The 17,652-nt window shown below is 41.1% G+C and overlaps 1 protein-coding gene and 1 pseudogene across 1 annotated transcript in view; one reads left to right on the top strand and one right to left on the bottom strand.

Annotated features, from left to right (window-relative positions):
* The first annotated feature begins 2,915 nt into the window (after nt 1-2,915).
* LOC110550052 (T cell receptor alpha chain MC.7.G5-like) overlaps nt 2,916-17,652 on the top strand; it is a 521,238-nt gene continuing 506,501 nt past the window's right edge. Inside the window, exons 1-2 of the mRNA XM_060391222.1 lie at nt 2,916-2,973; nt 3,102-3,389. Of these exons, the coding sequence (XP_060247205.1) occupies nt 2,916-2,973; nt 3,102-3,389 (346 nt within the window). The remainder of the gene's footprint in view (nt 2,974-3,101; nt 3,390-17,652) is intronic.
* Nucleotides 6,057-6,392, bottom strand: LOC132656546 (large ribosomal subunit protein P1-like; annotated as a pseudogene).

Here is a 17,652-nt window from a genome sequence, read left to right as displayed (position 1 = left end):
CACCTAACAAAAACTCCAATACCATACATAAGAACCCTGTTTTAAGTTGATGCCCAGGGTTTTGAAAGGGACTCCCAAAACACACAGCCCATTGCTGTTGACCTTGGTTACCCCCAAAGGTGGTGAGTGCCTATTGCTGAAGAGACCAGTCACATCAGACACAGGCCCCAGAAACAACTAAGTTAAAACTGACCTGAATGCCCTCTCCAGAGGACTATTTTTCTTGGTACAAGAAAGTTCCATTTAAGATTCCAGAGGAGAAAGGCAACCAAGAGTCCTACTCAGCTATGATGCCTATGAGCCACATCAGCAATTACATGGCACAATGATCTTACAGCTGCTGTAATGGCACACACATTAGCAGGATCCAACAGCTCTCTAATTGGACTGCAGACCCACTCCACCATAAGGAAGCCGTATCTGGCACTGGAAACTTATTCAGTGCGAGTGAAGACGTGGTTAGTAGTGGAGAATCTACAACCAGTTTTATGAAACCAGCATAATTACTAACAGTAATCTATAAAGAATTATCCTATACCCACCAATAGCTGTAGCCATCACCCCTCATCAAGGAAGTGTCTCTTTGCCATAGATAGAAACTGCTAAAGAATACCACCACCAATGAAAATGAAGAGTTGAGGAGCCCAGTCCCAATGGATATATCTAAAAACACCTCTGCACCTGAGCCTCAGAGAATGTTGCAGAGAAGGAAATAAAATGACTGTAAAAATGACAATCAGGAGTTTGCTGAAAATTGTGTCCCCTACTAACATCAGAAGTTAAACATGCAACATCTCATCAATATGGCCATTGAAATGCAAGCTGAAAAAGAGTGACACTAACGAACATGCCAAAGTCAACACAGAATAGCACATGAGGACTGAACCCTAAACAAAGAAGCAGAGGTAACTGAGGAAAGCTGAGAACAAGAGAAATGGTCTTACCCAAGGAAGACCACACTGATTGGTTGTCCAGTGCCAAATGGTCACCTCTGAAAACATACATACGTGTAACATTAGATGGACTAAACATATATTGTATTTAGGAATAGTTCCTTATATGCATGAAACAGTAATTAGTTTAAAAAAAATGAAAAAGGAGGCTATACATTTGAAGGAGAGTGGAAAGAGTAGGCACATGGGAGAGTTTGGAGGGAAGAATGGAAAGGGAGAACTATTGCGATTACATAATAATCTCAAAACACCAATAAGCAAACAAACTAAATTCGGAACTAGAAAGACTTGGATGGTAGCTCAAGCTGCATTATTTTTCCTATTCCCCTGGGGTTCTGTGTACTCCTGCCCTAGAAAAGCAAGTCTATTATGAATGGTCCATTCCCCCCACACACACAACTGATAATGCCATGAGAGAGAAACATGGCTTACTTCTTAAATCCATTTCTCTATTAAAACAGAGAGGTTGTAATGAGCATGGGCATTACCTGGTGTACCTCACTGTGATGTAGGAAGAAGTTGAAAATGTAAGTGATGTGTAACAAAGATTTTGTTATTTAGTTCTGTTTTAGGATATAAAATGACCCATATGAACAATTAAAACAATGGCCACAAATGATGTTTAAACAATCATATGCAAACAATTATAAAAAATGGTAATGAGAAACTGGAAGAATGTGTATCGTTATTGCATTGAATCCCAAAATGTTCTTAGTAGTAGCAAGGAAAGAGATTTATATTTTAATACATGGAGCTTAACTTGAACACTGGGAGAAGCTTAGTGTGGGTGAAGACAAAAAGTGAAGTCTGTTATGTACACTTAGCTCAAAGAGTGAGTCAGTTTATGCTAGCAGGAAATGTTCTAAAGGAGAAGCAGAACTATTTAATTTTTTTTTACTTTTACTTTTACAGTTTACTCATTATATATCCCGATTGAAGCCCCATCCCTTAACTCCTCGGCCCTACCCTCTCTTCCTCTTACCTCCTATTCCCTTCCCCTAGTCCACTGAAAGGGAGCATTCTCTTCCTCTGCCTTCTGCCCATAGCTTATCAAGTCTCATCAGGAGTGCCTAGATCCTCTTCCTCTGTTGCCTCGCAAGGCCGCATCACCACGGCCAAGTGATCAAAGAGCAGGCAACTGAGTTCATGGCAGAGGCAACCCCTGCTCTCCTTACTCTGGAACCCACATGCAGGCTGACCTGCCAATCTGAACAGGGGGTCAAGATCCTCGCCATGCATGGTTCTTGCTGTATCAGTCTCTGCAGGTCTCCCCTGGGCTCAGTTTTTTTTATCCGTTTTGGTTTCCTTGTGGGGCTCCTGCCCTCTCCATGTGTTTCTATCCATCCCCCCCATGCTCTGCTCAAAGTATTTCAAGATCTAGCTATGTCACTCCTGGGCATATGCCCAAAAGATGCCCCACCATTCAACAAGGACCTTTGCTCAACAATGTTCGTAGCAGCTGTATTTGTAATGCACAGAATCTGGAAGCAACCAGATGTCCCACAACGGATGAATGGATACGGAAATTGTGGCATATTTACACAGTGGAATACTACTCGGATATTAAAAACAAGGAAATCATGAAGCGGAACGATTTTCAAAAATTCATGTCACTCCATAGAGTTCAATGACTTATGTGCTTCTTCACTTTTCATGAAATTTAGAAATATTGACTATTTTTTATGGAGTGTGATTTATTTTCTGAAAAAAAATTAATAAAAATTATCTTTAACTTGTCGTTCTCTTAGAACAGAGAAAATAGGACCTTTGAAGTACCAGAGATCCCTCAACCCAAACTAATTGTTCATTGTTTCCAGTGTCTTCAAGCAAAGTTTGCTACATTTAACTTAGGTTACTCTCTGGCCACCAGAGGGCGCAGCATCCTAACGCTATAGCATTTCCTGTGTGAACTTAAGTTTAGACTGTTTCTCAATGTTTTCAAAAATTGAGAACATTGACGAGATGGCACTAAAGTTGAATTCTTCTCCGGGCTTCGTGACTGTGGTACTTCTCATGCTCAGTAAGTAAAGTGACCTTAAACCTTTTCCTTTTTTATGTCAGAAAAAAATATCTGGAGCCCTGAATATATCCATATATCTGTTTTGTTTTTGTTTTTCTTTTTGTTTTTCTTTTTCCTTTTTTTCCAAGCAAGGACCCACGGAGACTCAGTGACTCAGACAGAAGGTCAAGTGGTCCTCTCAGAAGACGAATTTCTTACTATACACTGCAACTATTCAGCCTCAGGTTACCTAGCCCTGTTCTGGTATGTGCAGTATCCTGGAGAAGGTCCACAGCTCCTCTTTAGAGTCTCAAAGGCCAACGACAAGGGAAGCAGCAGAGGGTTTGAAGCCACATATGATAGAGGAACCACCTCCTTCCACTTGCAGAAAGCCTCGGTGCAGGAGTCAGACTCGGCTGTGTACTACTGTGCTCTGGGTGACACAGTGGCAGACACTGCAGCAGGACCTGAGCACAAACTCAGCAGCTGAATGCTGAGTTCCTGCCTCTCCAATTGCTTTGGTTCCTCACTGTGCTGTGTGCCTCTATGTTTCTCTGAGTGGCACAAACATCATATGAATAGCCATAGCAGAAGAGCAAGAAGTAGGCTCTTCCATACTCAAGACTAGAATGGGACTAACCCAAAATCTGATGCAAGAGCGTGTGCCTCATGCAGAGCAGAAGGAGCCTCACAGCAAAGCTGTGTGAGTAAGGAAGCCTGTCCACATGTTCTTTCACAGCTCTCTGGTAGAACTATCTGTATTTTATTTGTGCCAGGAAAAGAGGCTTCTACATAATGTCTTCTGAAACTATGGAGGGAGAAGTGACAGGAGAACCCAATGTCCTCAGTCTTGGGATTCCTATTGAGAAGGAAAGGAAAGAAGAAAAGAGGACAGAGCTAGGCCAGTACACAAGCACACAGAAGAAAGGGACTTTCAGGGCATAAAGAAAGGACTCTTCTGTTGTTAATAAGATCAGGCTGAGGCTCAAACACAAGAGGAGATGCAAAGTTGGAACAGGAGAACATAGGTGGAATGGAAGATGAACTCTGGGCAGCAAAGGGGGAAGCTGGCTCTCTGGCTTGCCTCAGAAGAGTTTCAGTGCTTGGGGGAGGGCAAACATATTTTACAGACCTTGAAAGAACAATTCTCAATTTCATATGGAAAAACAAAATCCCCAGAATTGCTAAAACAATCCTGTACAATAAAAGATCTTCTGGAGGTTATCTCCACCCTTGATCTCAAGCTGTACTAGAGAGCAAGAGTAATTAAAATGGTATGGTACTGGCATAGAAACAGACTAGTGGATCAATGGAATAGAATTGCAGACCCAGAAATAAACCCACACACCCACAGAAACTTAATTTTGACAAAGAAACCAAAACCATACAATGGAAAAAAGACAGCATCTTCAACAAATGGTGCTGGTCTACATGTAGAAAAATGCAAATAGACCCATATTTATCACCCTGAATAAAACTAAAGTCCAAGTGGATCAAAGACTGTAACATAAAAACAGATGCACTAAATCTGTTAGAAGAAAAAGTGTGGAAGTGTCTTGACCTCATTGGCACAGGAGACAACTTCCTGAACAAAATACCAACAGCACAGGCTCTAAGAACAGCAATCAACAAATGGGACCTCATGAAACTTAAATGCTTCTATAAGGCAAAGGACATTGTCATCAAAACAAAATGATAACCTCCAGACTGGGAAAAGATCTTCACCAACCCTACGTCTGACAGAGGTCTAATATCCAGAATATAAAAAGAATTCAAGAAGTTAAAAAGCAACAAATCAAGTAAGCCATTTAAAAAATGGGTACAGAGCTAAACAGAATTTTCAACAGAGGAATATCAAATGGCAGAGAAACATTTAAAGAAATGCTCAACATACTTAGTCATCAGTGAAATACCAATCAAAACAACCCTGCGATTTCAATTCAGACCAATCAGAATGGCTAATAAAAAACTCAAGTGACAATACATTCTGGAGAGGATGTGAAGAATGTAACCTTGTACAAGCAAATTGAAATCAGTCTGGCGCTTTCTCAAAAAATTAGGAATAGTACTACCTCTAGATCCAGGTATACCACTCCTGGGCATATATCTGAAAAATGCTAAACCACACAACAACGACATTTGCTCAAGCATGTTCGAGGCAGCTTTATTCATAATAGCCAGAATCTGGAAACAACCTAGATGTCCCTCAGCTGAAGAATGGATAAGAAATTGTGGTACATTTACACAATGGAATACTACTCAGTTAAAAATAAGGAAATCATAAAATTTGCAGGCAAATGGTGGGAACTAGAAAAGATCATCCTGAATGAGGTAACCCAGAAGCAGAAATACATATCTGATATATAGTCACTTATACGTGGTTATTAGTCAAATAATAGGGATAAACATACGAACATCTACAGTCCTAAAGAAGCTAAACAATAAGCGGGACCATAGGGAAGAGGTTGAAACCTCACTCAGAAGGGCAAACAGAATAGACATCAGAAGTAGAAGAAGACAAGGAACAGGACAGGGTCCTTCCACAGGGGGCCTCTGAAAGACTCAATTCATCAGGATATCAAACGAGATATGGACACACATAGCCAAACTTTGGATAGAGTGCAGGAAAACTTATGAAACAAGAAAGAGATAGACATGGAGGGGACAGGAAGTTTACAAGGAGACCAGGAAAGCCAAAATACCTGGGTCCAAGGGGACCTGCAGAGACAGATACTCTAACCAAGTACCATGCATTGAGAGGACCTAGACCCCCTGCTCAGAGGTAACCCATAGGCTTTCCAAGTGGGTGTCCTAGTAAGGGGAACAGGAGCTTTCTCTGACATGAATTCAGTGGCCAGCTCTTTGATTACCTCCCCCTGGGCAGTGCAGCCTTGCCAGGCCACAGAGGAAGATGATGCAGCCAGCCTTGCTGTGAAATCCAATAGGCTAGTGTCAGAGAGAAAGGGAGGAGGTCCTCCCCGATTAGGGGAATAAGGAAAGGGTATAGAGCGAGAAGAGAGGGTGGGTGGGACTGGGAGAAGATGAGGGAGGGAGCTACAGTGGGATACACAAAGTGAATAAATTGTAATAAATAAATTAATTAATTAATTTTTAAAATGACCAAAGCCCATGTCATCATCAGACTCTCCAGATTCTTCCTTCTTTGCTTCTACTTTCTTTTCCTCAGCAGGGACAGCAGCAGTGGAGGGGCAGGACACCTGCTGGAGCAGCTCCAGCTGGTGGAGCAGGCCCATTAGTCTGCAGGTTGCAGATGAGGCTTCCAGGGTTGACATTGGCCATGCCTAGCCAAGCCAGAGAGGTTCAGCATTGACACCGCCTGCCTCAGTGAGGGCACTGATCTGACCCTCCATGACTATCAATTCTTTGTCATTCAAGATGTAGACAGAGTAGATGCAGGTGAGCTTGGAGATGGATGCCATGTTGTGGAATATTGACATGTGCTAGTTGCCAGATGAAGTGAGGGCCTCACCCCAACGTAGCCTTGACTTTCTCTCAAAGATGGAGCATCTCAGCTGCAGCTGAGGAAAGCTGTTCATTTTCTTTTTAAGAAGTGAATATAAGGGGCGGGGCAAGATGTTGGCGCCAGGAGGACTCTCATTCTGAACAGCAGCAGAGTGGGACAGGCACAGTGACCAGCAAGCAGAACTCACAGCCATAAAACACAAGTGATTGTGTTTCTCAGGTAAGAGGATACCCCACGGTGGGGGATTCAATCAGCTTTAACTCACCCGGCTAACCATGGAAGAGACCCTGGTTCTGCCAGGTTCTTGGTCAACAGCCCAGAGCTACACAACAGCATGATCTGGTCACTGTCCCAGACTGAACTGTGGGCCCACAACATCACAGACTGGATTTTCCAGTCGAGACATAACCCTACAAAGCAGGAAATGATTGGGACCAACCTTAGGTCACCCAGACATCCCCTGGAAAAGACTTGGGTTCCACGGGCGCTCCAGGAGCCAGTCCAGAGCCAGAGCTGGGGACCCAGGGGCCTGCACAGAGCCCGGCCTGCCTGCGGGCCTGATTCACCACCTCAGATAGAACTGTGGGCCACAGGGCACCAGAGACTCAGTTTCACCGTTGGGTGCAAACCCACAGAGAGGGAAACGGCTGGTCTGATCTCAGAGCACTCAGCTGATACCACCACCCCGAAAAGGTCTCGGAAAAATTACCCAGTTTAGGGAGACGCCCAGGATCCCAAGGGCCAGAGAGGCTGAGCCACAGGCGGGTGTCTGTGCCTGTGGGTTCTACTCGCCGCCACCCCAGACAGAACAGAGGTCCCCAAAGCAAAGACTGGGTGTCCCTGGCAGGAAGAAACCCCCAGCGGGGGGGGATCATCAGGTCTAACGCTCAGGACATCCAGCACCAAAAGACTTTTTGGATTCACGCAGACTCTAGGCTCTAGCTTTCTAATGCAGGCATGAGCGCTGTGCTCATCCACCATTATTGAGTACCTCTAGGGCACTGGGGCACACAGCTGCATCCTCAGACCTACAAAAGCCAGAGAGCCATTACAGCAGCCCTCAGATACTGTGCCAAGGATCAACCAGTTACCCCTAGCTAGACTGACAAAACTGTGGGAATTTCTGTTCCTTCAAGAGGGCTGCACCCACAGCATCTGGACCAGAGCAGTGCCTGCAGTCGACATCCCAGACAGGGACACACAACTTCCTGTCCAGACTGAGGCACCCAGCCTCCAGACCAGAGCAGTGCCCCCAGGCGCCAACTCAACCTAGGTGCACATTCTCCAGGCCCAGAGCAGAGCACTGAGCCTCCGGCCCAGAGACTTGCTGGGTGCTCCTCTCACTTTCCCGGACAGAACTGTGTGCCCCAGGATAACAGACTGAGTTTCCCTGTTGGGAGAAAACCCCACAGCTAGGGAATCAGCAGGTTCTTCAAGAGGACTGTACCTGGAAAACTGTAACAACAGCAGTAGCTCACTAAATTTATAACGAGAAACTCAGCAGTGGGGAAGCTGTCTTGAGAACTTCTATGGGTAAGAGGAGAGCCCTACCTGCCTAACAAAGACCACAGCTACTACTCAGGGCTATACACCTGAGGTGAGCAGTGGCAATTCCTGAGAAACACTGGCCATACAGTGACCATAACCAAAAAGCAGAGGAGGACTACTTAAGGAGAAATCATCTTTCGGCCAAGGGGTTTCTCCCTACCTCAGGACTCCAGAAAGCACAGAAACTAACAGCCAACACCTAAAACAGCCCAATGGGTAGAGGTCAGCATAAAAGCTCAACCAACAAAAGACAGAGCAATATGGCATCTCCAGAACCCAGCCATCCAGGGGTGAACAGCCCTGGACAACACAGTATAATAGAAAATCAAGAAGATGACCTAACATCTATGCTGATGAAGAGGATAAAGGATAATAGAGGAAACAAATAATGTACGTAAAGAATTAGAGGAAGATAAAAACAAACAGATCATGGCTATCTGTAAAGAAATGGAGTAAATTAAAGACAAGCAGATTATGGCCATCCGTGAAGAAATATGGGAAGATGCAGCCAAACAGTTTGAGACCTTCAGAGAAGAAATAATTAGATCACTGAAAGAAGAAAAAGAAACAGAGTTGAAGGAACTAAAAGAAAAAGAGGAAAATACAATCAGACAGGTGAAGGAAGTAAACAAAACACTCAAGACCTGAAGATAGAACTGGAAAAATTAAAGAAAACACAAATGGAGGAAATAATGGAGAGGAAGAATTTAGGGAAGAAAACAGGAACTGCAGAGGTAAGCATAACCAACAGACTACAAGAGATGGAAGAAAGAATCTCAGGTGTGGAAGATACAATGGAAGAAATAGATGTATCTGTCAAAGAAAATGTTAAATCCAAAAAAATTCCTGACACAGACCGTCTAAGAAATCCAAGACAGTATGAAAAGACAAAACCTAAGAATAATAGGTATAGAAGAAAAAGAAGACTCCCTTCTCCAAGGCCCAGAAAATATTTTCAACAAAATCATTGAAGAAAATTTCCCCAAGTTAAAGGAGAAGCCAATAAGAATACACGAGGCCTAGAGAACACCCAACAAATTTGACCAGAAAAGAAAATCCTCCCACCACATAATAATCAAAACAGTAAGTATACAGAACAAAGAAAAAATACTAAAAGCTGCAAGGGAAAAAGGCCAAGTAACATATAATGGCAAACCCATTAGAATCACACCTGACTTTTCAACAGAGACTATGAAAGCCAGAAGGGCCTGGTTGGATATCATGCAGACACTAAGAGAACACAGATGTCAGCCCAGGCTACTATAACCTGCAAAACTCTCAGTCCTCATAGACGGGGAAAACAAGTTATTCAGTGACAAAAACAAATTTCAAAAATACCTACATAGAAATCCAGCATTACAGAAGACACTGAAAGGGAAAATACAACCCAAGAAAATTAGCTACTTTCAAGAAAACACAGGAAATAATTAACCTTACTACAGTAAAACAAAAAACAACCAAGCACACAACCTTATGACCACAGCCAACACCAAAATCAAAGGATCTAACAGCCACTGGTCATTAATCTCTCTCAACATCAATGGACTCAACTCTCCAGTGAAAAGACACAGATAAAAGAATGCATACGTAAACAAAACCCAGTAAACTGTTGCATACAAGAAACACACCTAAGGCACAAAGATAGACATTACCTAAGGGTAAAAGGTTGGAAGACGACTTTCCAAGCAAATGGACCCAAGAAACAAGCAGGAGTAGCCATTCTAATATCTGATAAAATAGACTTTCAACCAAAATTAATCAAAAGAGATGGGGAAGGACATTTCATACTCATCAAGGGAAAATTCCACCAGGAAGACATCACAATCCTGAACATCTATGCCCCAAATACAAGAGCACCCACATTTGTAAAAGAAACATTGATAAAATTTAAACCACATATAGATCCCCACACATTGATAGTGGGAGACTTCAACACCCCACTCTCAACAAAGGACAGGTCAACAAAACAGAAATTAAACAAAGAAACATTATCTCTGGCAGAGGTCATGAATCAAATGAACTTCACAGACATTTACAGAACCTTATACCCAAACACAAAAGAATTTACCTTCTTCTCAGCACCTCATGGAACCTTCTCCAAAATAGACCACATATTTGGTCACAAAGCAAGCCTCAACAGATACAAGAAGATTGAAATAAGCCCTTGTATCTTGTCTGATCACCATGGAATAAAGCTGAACTTCAATAACAACAGAAATAGCAAAAAGTCAACACATACCTGGAAACTGAACAGCTTGCTACTAAATGACAGCTGAGTCAGGGAAGAAATAAAGAAAGAAATTAAAGTCTTTCTAGAACTCAATGAAAATGAAGACACAACATACCCAAACTTGTGGGACACAATGAAGGCAGTGCTAAGAGGAAAGTTCATAGCACTAAGTGCCTTCAAGAAGAAATTTGAGACATCTCATTCAAGCAACTTAATGGGCCACTTAAAAAACCCTAGAAAACCAAAAAGCAGACACAGTAAAAAAGTGTAGATGGCTGGAAATAATCAAACTCAGGGCTAAAATCAATCAATTAGAAACAAATAAAACAATTCAAAGAATCAATGAAACCAAGAGCTGGTTCTTTGAGAAAATCAACAAGATTGACAAACCCTTAGCCAAGCTAACTAAAAGGCAGAGAGACACCACCCAAATCAACAAAATCAGAAATGAAAAGGGGGGCATAACTACAGACACTGAGGAAATCCAAACAATCATTAGGACTTACTTCAAAAGTCTATATGCCACAAAATTTGAAAATCTAAGTGAAATGGACAATTTTATTGATCGATCTGACTTACCAAAGCTGAATCAGGACCAGGTAAATCAATTAAATAGTCCTATATCCCCCAAAGAAATAGAAGCGGTCATCAAAAGTCTCCCATCCAAAAAAAGCCCAGGACCAGATGGCTTCAGTGCAGAATTCTACCAGACCTTCAAAGAAGAGCTAACTCCAATTCTCTTCAAACTATTCCACAAAATAGAAACAGAAGGAACATTACCAAACTCATTCTATGAAGCCACAGTCACCTTGGTACCTAAACCTCACAAAGACTCAACAAAGAAAGAGAATTTCAGGCCAATCTCCCCTATGAACATTGATGCAAAAATACTTAACAAAATACTCGCAAACTGAATACAAGAACACATCAAAGATATTATCCACTATGACCAAGTAGGCTCCATCCCAGGTATGCAGGGGTGGTTCAGTATACAGAAATCCATCAATGTGATCCACCATATTAACAAACTGAAAGAAAAAAACCACATGATAATCTCCCTAGATGCTGAAAAAGCCTTTGACAAAATCCAATATCCATTCATGTTTAAAGTCTTGGAGAGATCAGGGATACAAGGCACATAACTAAACATAGTATAGGTGATATACAGCAAGCCTCTAGCCAACATCAAACTGAACAGAGAGAAACTTATAGCAATCCCACTGAAATCGGGGACAAGACAAGGCTGCCCACTCTCCCCATATCTCTTCAACATAGTTCTCGAAGTCCTTGCTAGAGCAATGAGACAATTGAAGGAGATCGAGGGGATACAATTGGATAAAGGAAGAAGTCAAATTATCAATATTTGCAGATGATATGATAGTATATATGAGTGACCCCAGAAACTCTACCAGGGAACTCCTACAGCTGAGAAACACCTTCAGTAAAGTGCCTGGATACAAAATTAAATAAAAAAAAAAATCAGTAGCACTCCTGTATACAAAAGACAAAAGGGCTGAGAAAGAAATTGGAGAAACAACACCCTTCGCAATAGGCACAAATGACATAAAGTACCTTGGTGTAACCCTAACCAAACAAGTCAAAGACTTGTATGAAAAAAAATTCAAGTCTCTGAAGAAAGAATTAGAATAAGATATGAGAAGATGGAAAGATCTCCCATGCTCATGGCTTGGCAGGATAAATATAATAAAAATGGCCATCTTACCAAAAGCAATCTACAGATTTAATGCAATTCCCATCAAATTGCCAACACAATTCTTTACAGACCTGGAAAGAAAAATTCTCAACTTCGTATGGAATAACAAGGAACCAAGAATTGCTAAAACAATCCTCTACAATAAAAGATCTTCTGGTGGTATCTCCATCCCTGATCTTAAGCTGTACTATAGAGCAACAGTTTTAAAAACTGCATGGTACTGGCATAGAAACAGAATGGTGGGTCAATGGAACCAAACAGAAGACCCAGAAATAAACCCACACACTTATGGACACCTGATTTTTGACGATGATGCCAAAACAATACAATGGAAAAAAGATAGCATCTTCAACAAATGGTGCTGGTCCAACTGGATGTCTACACGTAGAAAAATGAAAATAGACCCATACTTATCACCCTGCACAAAACTGAAGTCCAAGTGGATCAAAGACCTCAACATAAAACCAGAGACATTAAATCAGCTAGAAAAAAAAGTGGAGAATACCCTAGAACTCATTGGTACAGGAGAAAACTTCCTGAACAGAACACCAACAGCACAGGCTCTAAGAGCAACAATCAATAAATGGTACCTCATGAAATTGAAAAGCTTCTGTAAAGCAAAGGACACAGTCATCAAAACAAAGCCACTGCCTATAGATTGGGAAAGAATCATCACCAACCCTTTATCTGACGAAGGACTTATATCTAGTATATATAAAGAACTAAAGAAGCTGAAAAGCAGCAAACCAAGTAATCCACTTAAAAAAAAGGGGAAAAGAGCTAAACAGAGAATTCTCGGGAGAGGAATATCGAATGGTAGAGAAGCTCTTAAAGAAATGTTCAACCTCATTAGCCATTAGGGAAATGCAAATCAAAACAACCCTGAGATTTCACCTTAAACCCATCAGAATGGCCAAGATCAAAAACTCAAGTGACAACACATGCTGGAGAGGTTGTGGAGAAAGGGGAACCCTTCTGCACTGTTGGTGGGAGTGTAAACTTGCACAACCACTCTGGAAATCAATCTGGCGCTTTCTCAGACAACTAGGAATAGTTCTTCCTCAAGATCCAGCCATACCATTCCTAGGCATATACCCAAAAGAGGCTTAAGTACACAAAAAGGACATTTGCTCAACCATGTTTGTAGCAGCTTTATTTGTAATAGCCAGAAGCTGGAAACAACCCAGATGCCCCTCAAATGAAGAATGGATGCAGAAACTGTGGTACATCTATATAATGGAGTATTACTCAGCAATGAAAAATAAGGAAATCATGAAATTTTCTGGTAAATCGTGGGACCTGGAAAGGATCATCCTGAGTGAGTTGTCCCAGAAGCAAAAACACACACACGGTATATACTCACTCATATAAACATACAACATAGAATAAACCCATTAAAATCTGTACATCTAAACATACTAAGCAAAAGAGAGGACCCTAACTAAAATGTTCAATACCCATCCTGAAAGGCAAAGAGGATGGACATCTGAAGAAGAAGAAAACAGGAAACAACCTAGGAACCTGCTACAGAGGGCTTCTGAAAGCCAGAAGAAGAAAACAGGAAACAACCTAGGAACCTGCCACAGAAGGGCTCTGAAAGCCTCTGCCATGCAGACTGTGAAAGCAGATACTGAGCCTGATGGCCAACTGACAGGCAGAGTGAATGGAATTTTATGTAAGAAGTGGGAACTAGTAAGAGCTGGAGAGGACAGGAACTCCACAAGGAGAGCAACAGAACAAGAAAATTTGAACACAGGGAACTTCCCAGAGACTCATACTCCAACCAAGGACTATTCATGGAGATAACCTAGAACCCTGACATAGTAGCCACTTCTGATGAGAACTGATAGACTAAGATCAGAAAGAAGGAGAGGAGGAACTCCCCTATCAGTGGACTTGGGGAAGGGCATGCATGCAGAAAGGGGGGGGTGGGGCCGGGAGGGGAGGAGGGAGGGGCTTATGGAGGGATACAAAATGAATAAAGTGTAATTAATAAAAGTTAAAAAAAAAGAAGTGAATATAATTAAATCACTTCCTTCTTCCTTTTCCTTCCTCCAAATCCTCCCATGAATATACCCTTGCTTCCTTCTTCCTTTTCCTTCCTCCAAATCCTCCCTGAATATACCCTTGCTTCCTTCCTCCTTTTCCTTCCTCCAAATCCTCCCGTGAATGTACCCTTGCTCTCTCAAAATCATAGTTTCTTTTTGTAGGTTATTATTACACCCACACACCCACACACACTTGCCTAACTACATGAATACAGATCTGCTCGTTCTGTTAAGTGTTACTTGTATAGGTATATAAATTCAGGGCTGATTATTTGCTGATGGTAACCAACTAGGGGCTCCATACCGTGGAGGATTTTTTCTTACTCCCAGCACTTCTTACTTTCCTGGAGTTGTTTGTTTATGGTTGGGGCTTCGTGAGAATTCCCCTTTCCATGTTAGCTAGTGTATTGGTGTTGCACTTCTTCAGGTCTTTTTTAGGTTCAGAAAACAAGTGAGGTGGCCATTCATCATCAATATATTTCCAACATAACTCCTTCACTTAAGGCTCAGGAAACAACATGGAAGATGGAGTGTAAGGACTAAAGATGTCGGAGGACCAGGAAAGTTGATATGAAATTGTGTCTCTTACAAATGACAGGAAAACCTCACTCAAGGGATTTGATTTTGAAAGTATATGGTTAAAGATTACTCTTATGGCAGGTGGGCTGATTAAAACTATCTTCTTTTCCTTCTCTCTTTCTCTCTGTCTCTCTGTCTCTGCTGTGAATATTAGGCTCTTTCTACACTCACTAGTCATCTGAATGTGCAGGACTAATTAATTTCACAGGAGTTCATACTATTGAAGTAAATCATAGGTTTATTCACGTGTGTAAACAGAAGTGGTAATCAATGTCCATAAGTGAATATATCTTCTAACTTTCATGAACATGCAAGGCAGACCACTCTTGAGAGCCTTACCCCTTTCAGTTCAATGTTTCCAGTGCTTTGTGCTCACATCTCAAGACCGTTACTGCCAGGGTCCCAGTCCATTGGATTGGGATAGGAGAGCCAGACCCCACACAAGTCCATCACTTTCCGCCCAGAAACTCTGTCTTCAAGGTATCAGTCCCCACGGTCTTCCTCAGTAAGAGTGAGCCAGCTCTGATGTGATTCCACCCTTTCTGAACCCTCCGATTCATCACCTTGTAGCTTCAACTCAAGATACAGCATTCAGTGAGCTAAAACCTCATATCAAAGACACAACCATCACCCTATCTCTAGATGGAAGGCCTCATAGGAAAAACACAATAGTAATAAAAGCCAGCACAGTATGCTGCCTCCCCAAGTCATCAACTTGTTCTCGTCATCCCCAGTCAGAGCAATTTAGGTGAAACTGGAGACACTGAATAAAAAACTAACTGTGAAGATGACAGAAGAACCTACAAATTCCTGAAAAACACACTAAAAAAATTCATGGTGGACATAAATGAAATCTTGATTGATTCAAGAAAACACAAATAAGTGGCTGAATGAAATAATGTGGAATAGTCAGGATGTGAAAATTGAACTCAATAAATAATAAGAAATGTCAACACCAAAACAGTTTGATAATGGCTCAAGGAATTATAATTTCCCTAAAATAATTATATATAATATATGCACATGCATTATATATTTATAATATATACATATATTTTAGATACATATATCTTAATATGTTATCTTCTTAAGATATCTATATTATTATCTTAATATTACCTTAATAATATAGATATAATATATATTATTATTTTAATAAGATATAATATGTATTATTATTTTAATAATATAGATATCTTAACAAGATAATATATAATATGTATATTAATATAATGATACTTATCAATAAAGGAATAATATGTATATTCCTTTATATCTAAATATACCCTTATCTTAAAGGACATTAAGCCACTTGGGTTGACAGTGTTCCCCACAAAAGCCATAGACTAACAAAAACCACAGTATCAGGCATGAGAAGCCTCTGTTTGAATGGCTAACCAGGGGAGTTTGTTCATGTGACTTCCAAAACAATATAGATTATTGATGTAGGCCTTGGTTGACTCTCAGGGTTGAGGATGAGCTATTGTTAAAGACACCCCATACTTTGTACTCGGGACTTGAAAGATTCTTCCTGGATCTGACCTGAAGAGCCCTTTCCTGTGGTCTAGCTCTTATGATTTCAGAAAATACTAATGCAAGCTTGCAAGAGACAAACCTACTTAATTAACCAGTGCAAGACCTGTGAACCATGACAATTACCAGTATGGCAACATAACCATAAAGATGAAATAAATGGCATTCACAGGAGACTGGCAACCAGTTGCTATCTAATTTGAAGTTAAGGTCCACTCTTGAGGGAAATCATGCCTAGTCCTGGAAACCTAGCCAGCTTCCTGGGACTGATGGTAACATAGACCTTAGAAAATAGTTTACTACCACTGCTTTATCAGATGAGCATAAGTTCTTACTACAATCTAAATCTTATCTTTATATGCACAGCTAAGTGTAGTTACTTCTTTTCATCAAAGAAACCTCTCTTTACAGAAAAGGGAGACCATTGCAAACAAACAAACAAAACCCACAACTGAACACAAAGCAATGATCAAAGGATTGTGGCATGTCCAGTCCCAATAGATGCACCTACATCACAGTTCCCTATAGTTTAGGGAACATGAACAAAGAGGGGCTGAAAGATTGCAAGAGGCAGAGTACCAGAAAGTCTTCTCTGGAACAGTTTTGCCTAGAAATGGCTGCATAAACAACACCTGACTGATGCCAGTCTCAAAGATGTGTTATTCAAGACAGGGAAGATTTTCTCATGGTCCCACCTCAAACGAAAAACAAGCAACTAATGATTGCTGGGAGAGGAGAATTAGCCACTCCCAGGAACAAAACCTTTATTGGTTTTCAAGTGCAGGATGGTCATTCCTCACATAAAAACAACAAAATGGACTTGGCATGTTTTATTTCTATATGCTTGTTTATACATGCACACATAGAAAGCACACACACGACATGTTTGTAACAATAATAATAAAAGAAAATGCTGTCAATTTGAGAGTTGGAGGACACAGGAGAGGTTTGAGAAAGTTCAAATTTGAGAAGCTTGAGAGATGAAAAGGAGAGTGAAGTCGTATAATTTTATTTCAATTAAGAACCTATTTTTTAAAGTGAATTGAAGCTAGAGGTGAAAAGCTTAAAAACTGCATAAAAATTCAGCGTATTTATTCATAGGTAACACTTAAAATGTTTAATTTTTAATGTTTTTCACCAGAAGTTACATAGAAATATACTACTGTAGAAGCTTCCCAAAAATCTGCATACCCACACACCAAAAAAGAGTTAAGATGGAGTTACCATATAAGTGGGGGAAATGCCCCTGCTAGGCAGTGCAGGCTAACAAACTAAAAGACCCTTGGTAAAAATGGTTTATCCTTGGTTGGGGTATCAGTCTCTGCAGGGTCCCCAGGGCTTGGTTTCCTTTTGAAGCTCCTTCCCCTCCAGGTCTTTTTAAGTTTGTCTAAGAGTCTCAGCCTCTGCTTTGACACCTCAATCAGTAGAGTCTTTCAGAGGTTGTCTATGGTAGGTTCCTGTCCTGTTCTCTGTCTTCTCCTGCTTCCAATGTCTATCGCAATTAACCTTTTGAGTGAGGATTGAGCATCTTTCCTAGGGTCTTCCTTGTTGTTTAGCTTCTTTA

The sequence above is a fragment of the Meriones unguiculatus genome, chromosome 9, assembly GCF_030254825.1.
Source record: "Meriones unguiculatus strain TT.TT164.6M chromosome 9, Bangor_MerUng_6.1, whole genome shotgun sequence".
Classification (NCBI taxonomy): Eukaryota; Metazoa; Chordata; class Mammalia; order Rodentia; family Muridae; genus Meriones; species Meriones unguiculatus.
Note: the sequence above shows the minus strand (reverse complement) of the source record. Positions and strands in the feature narration are given on the sequence as shown.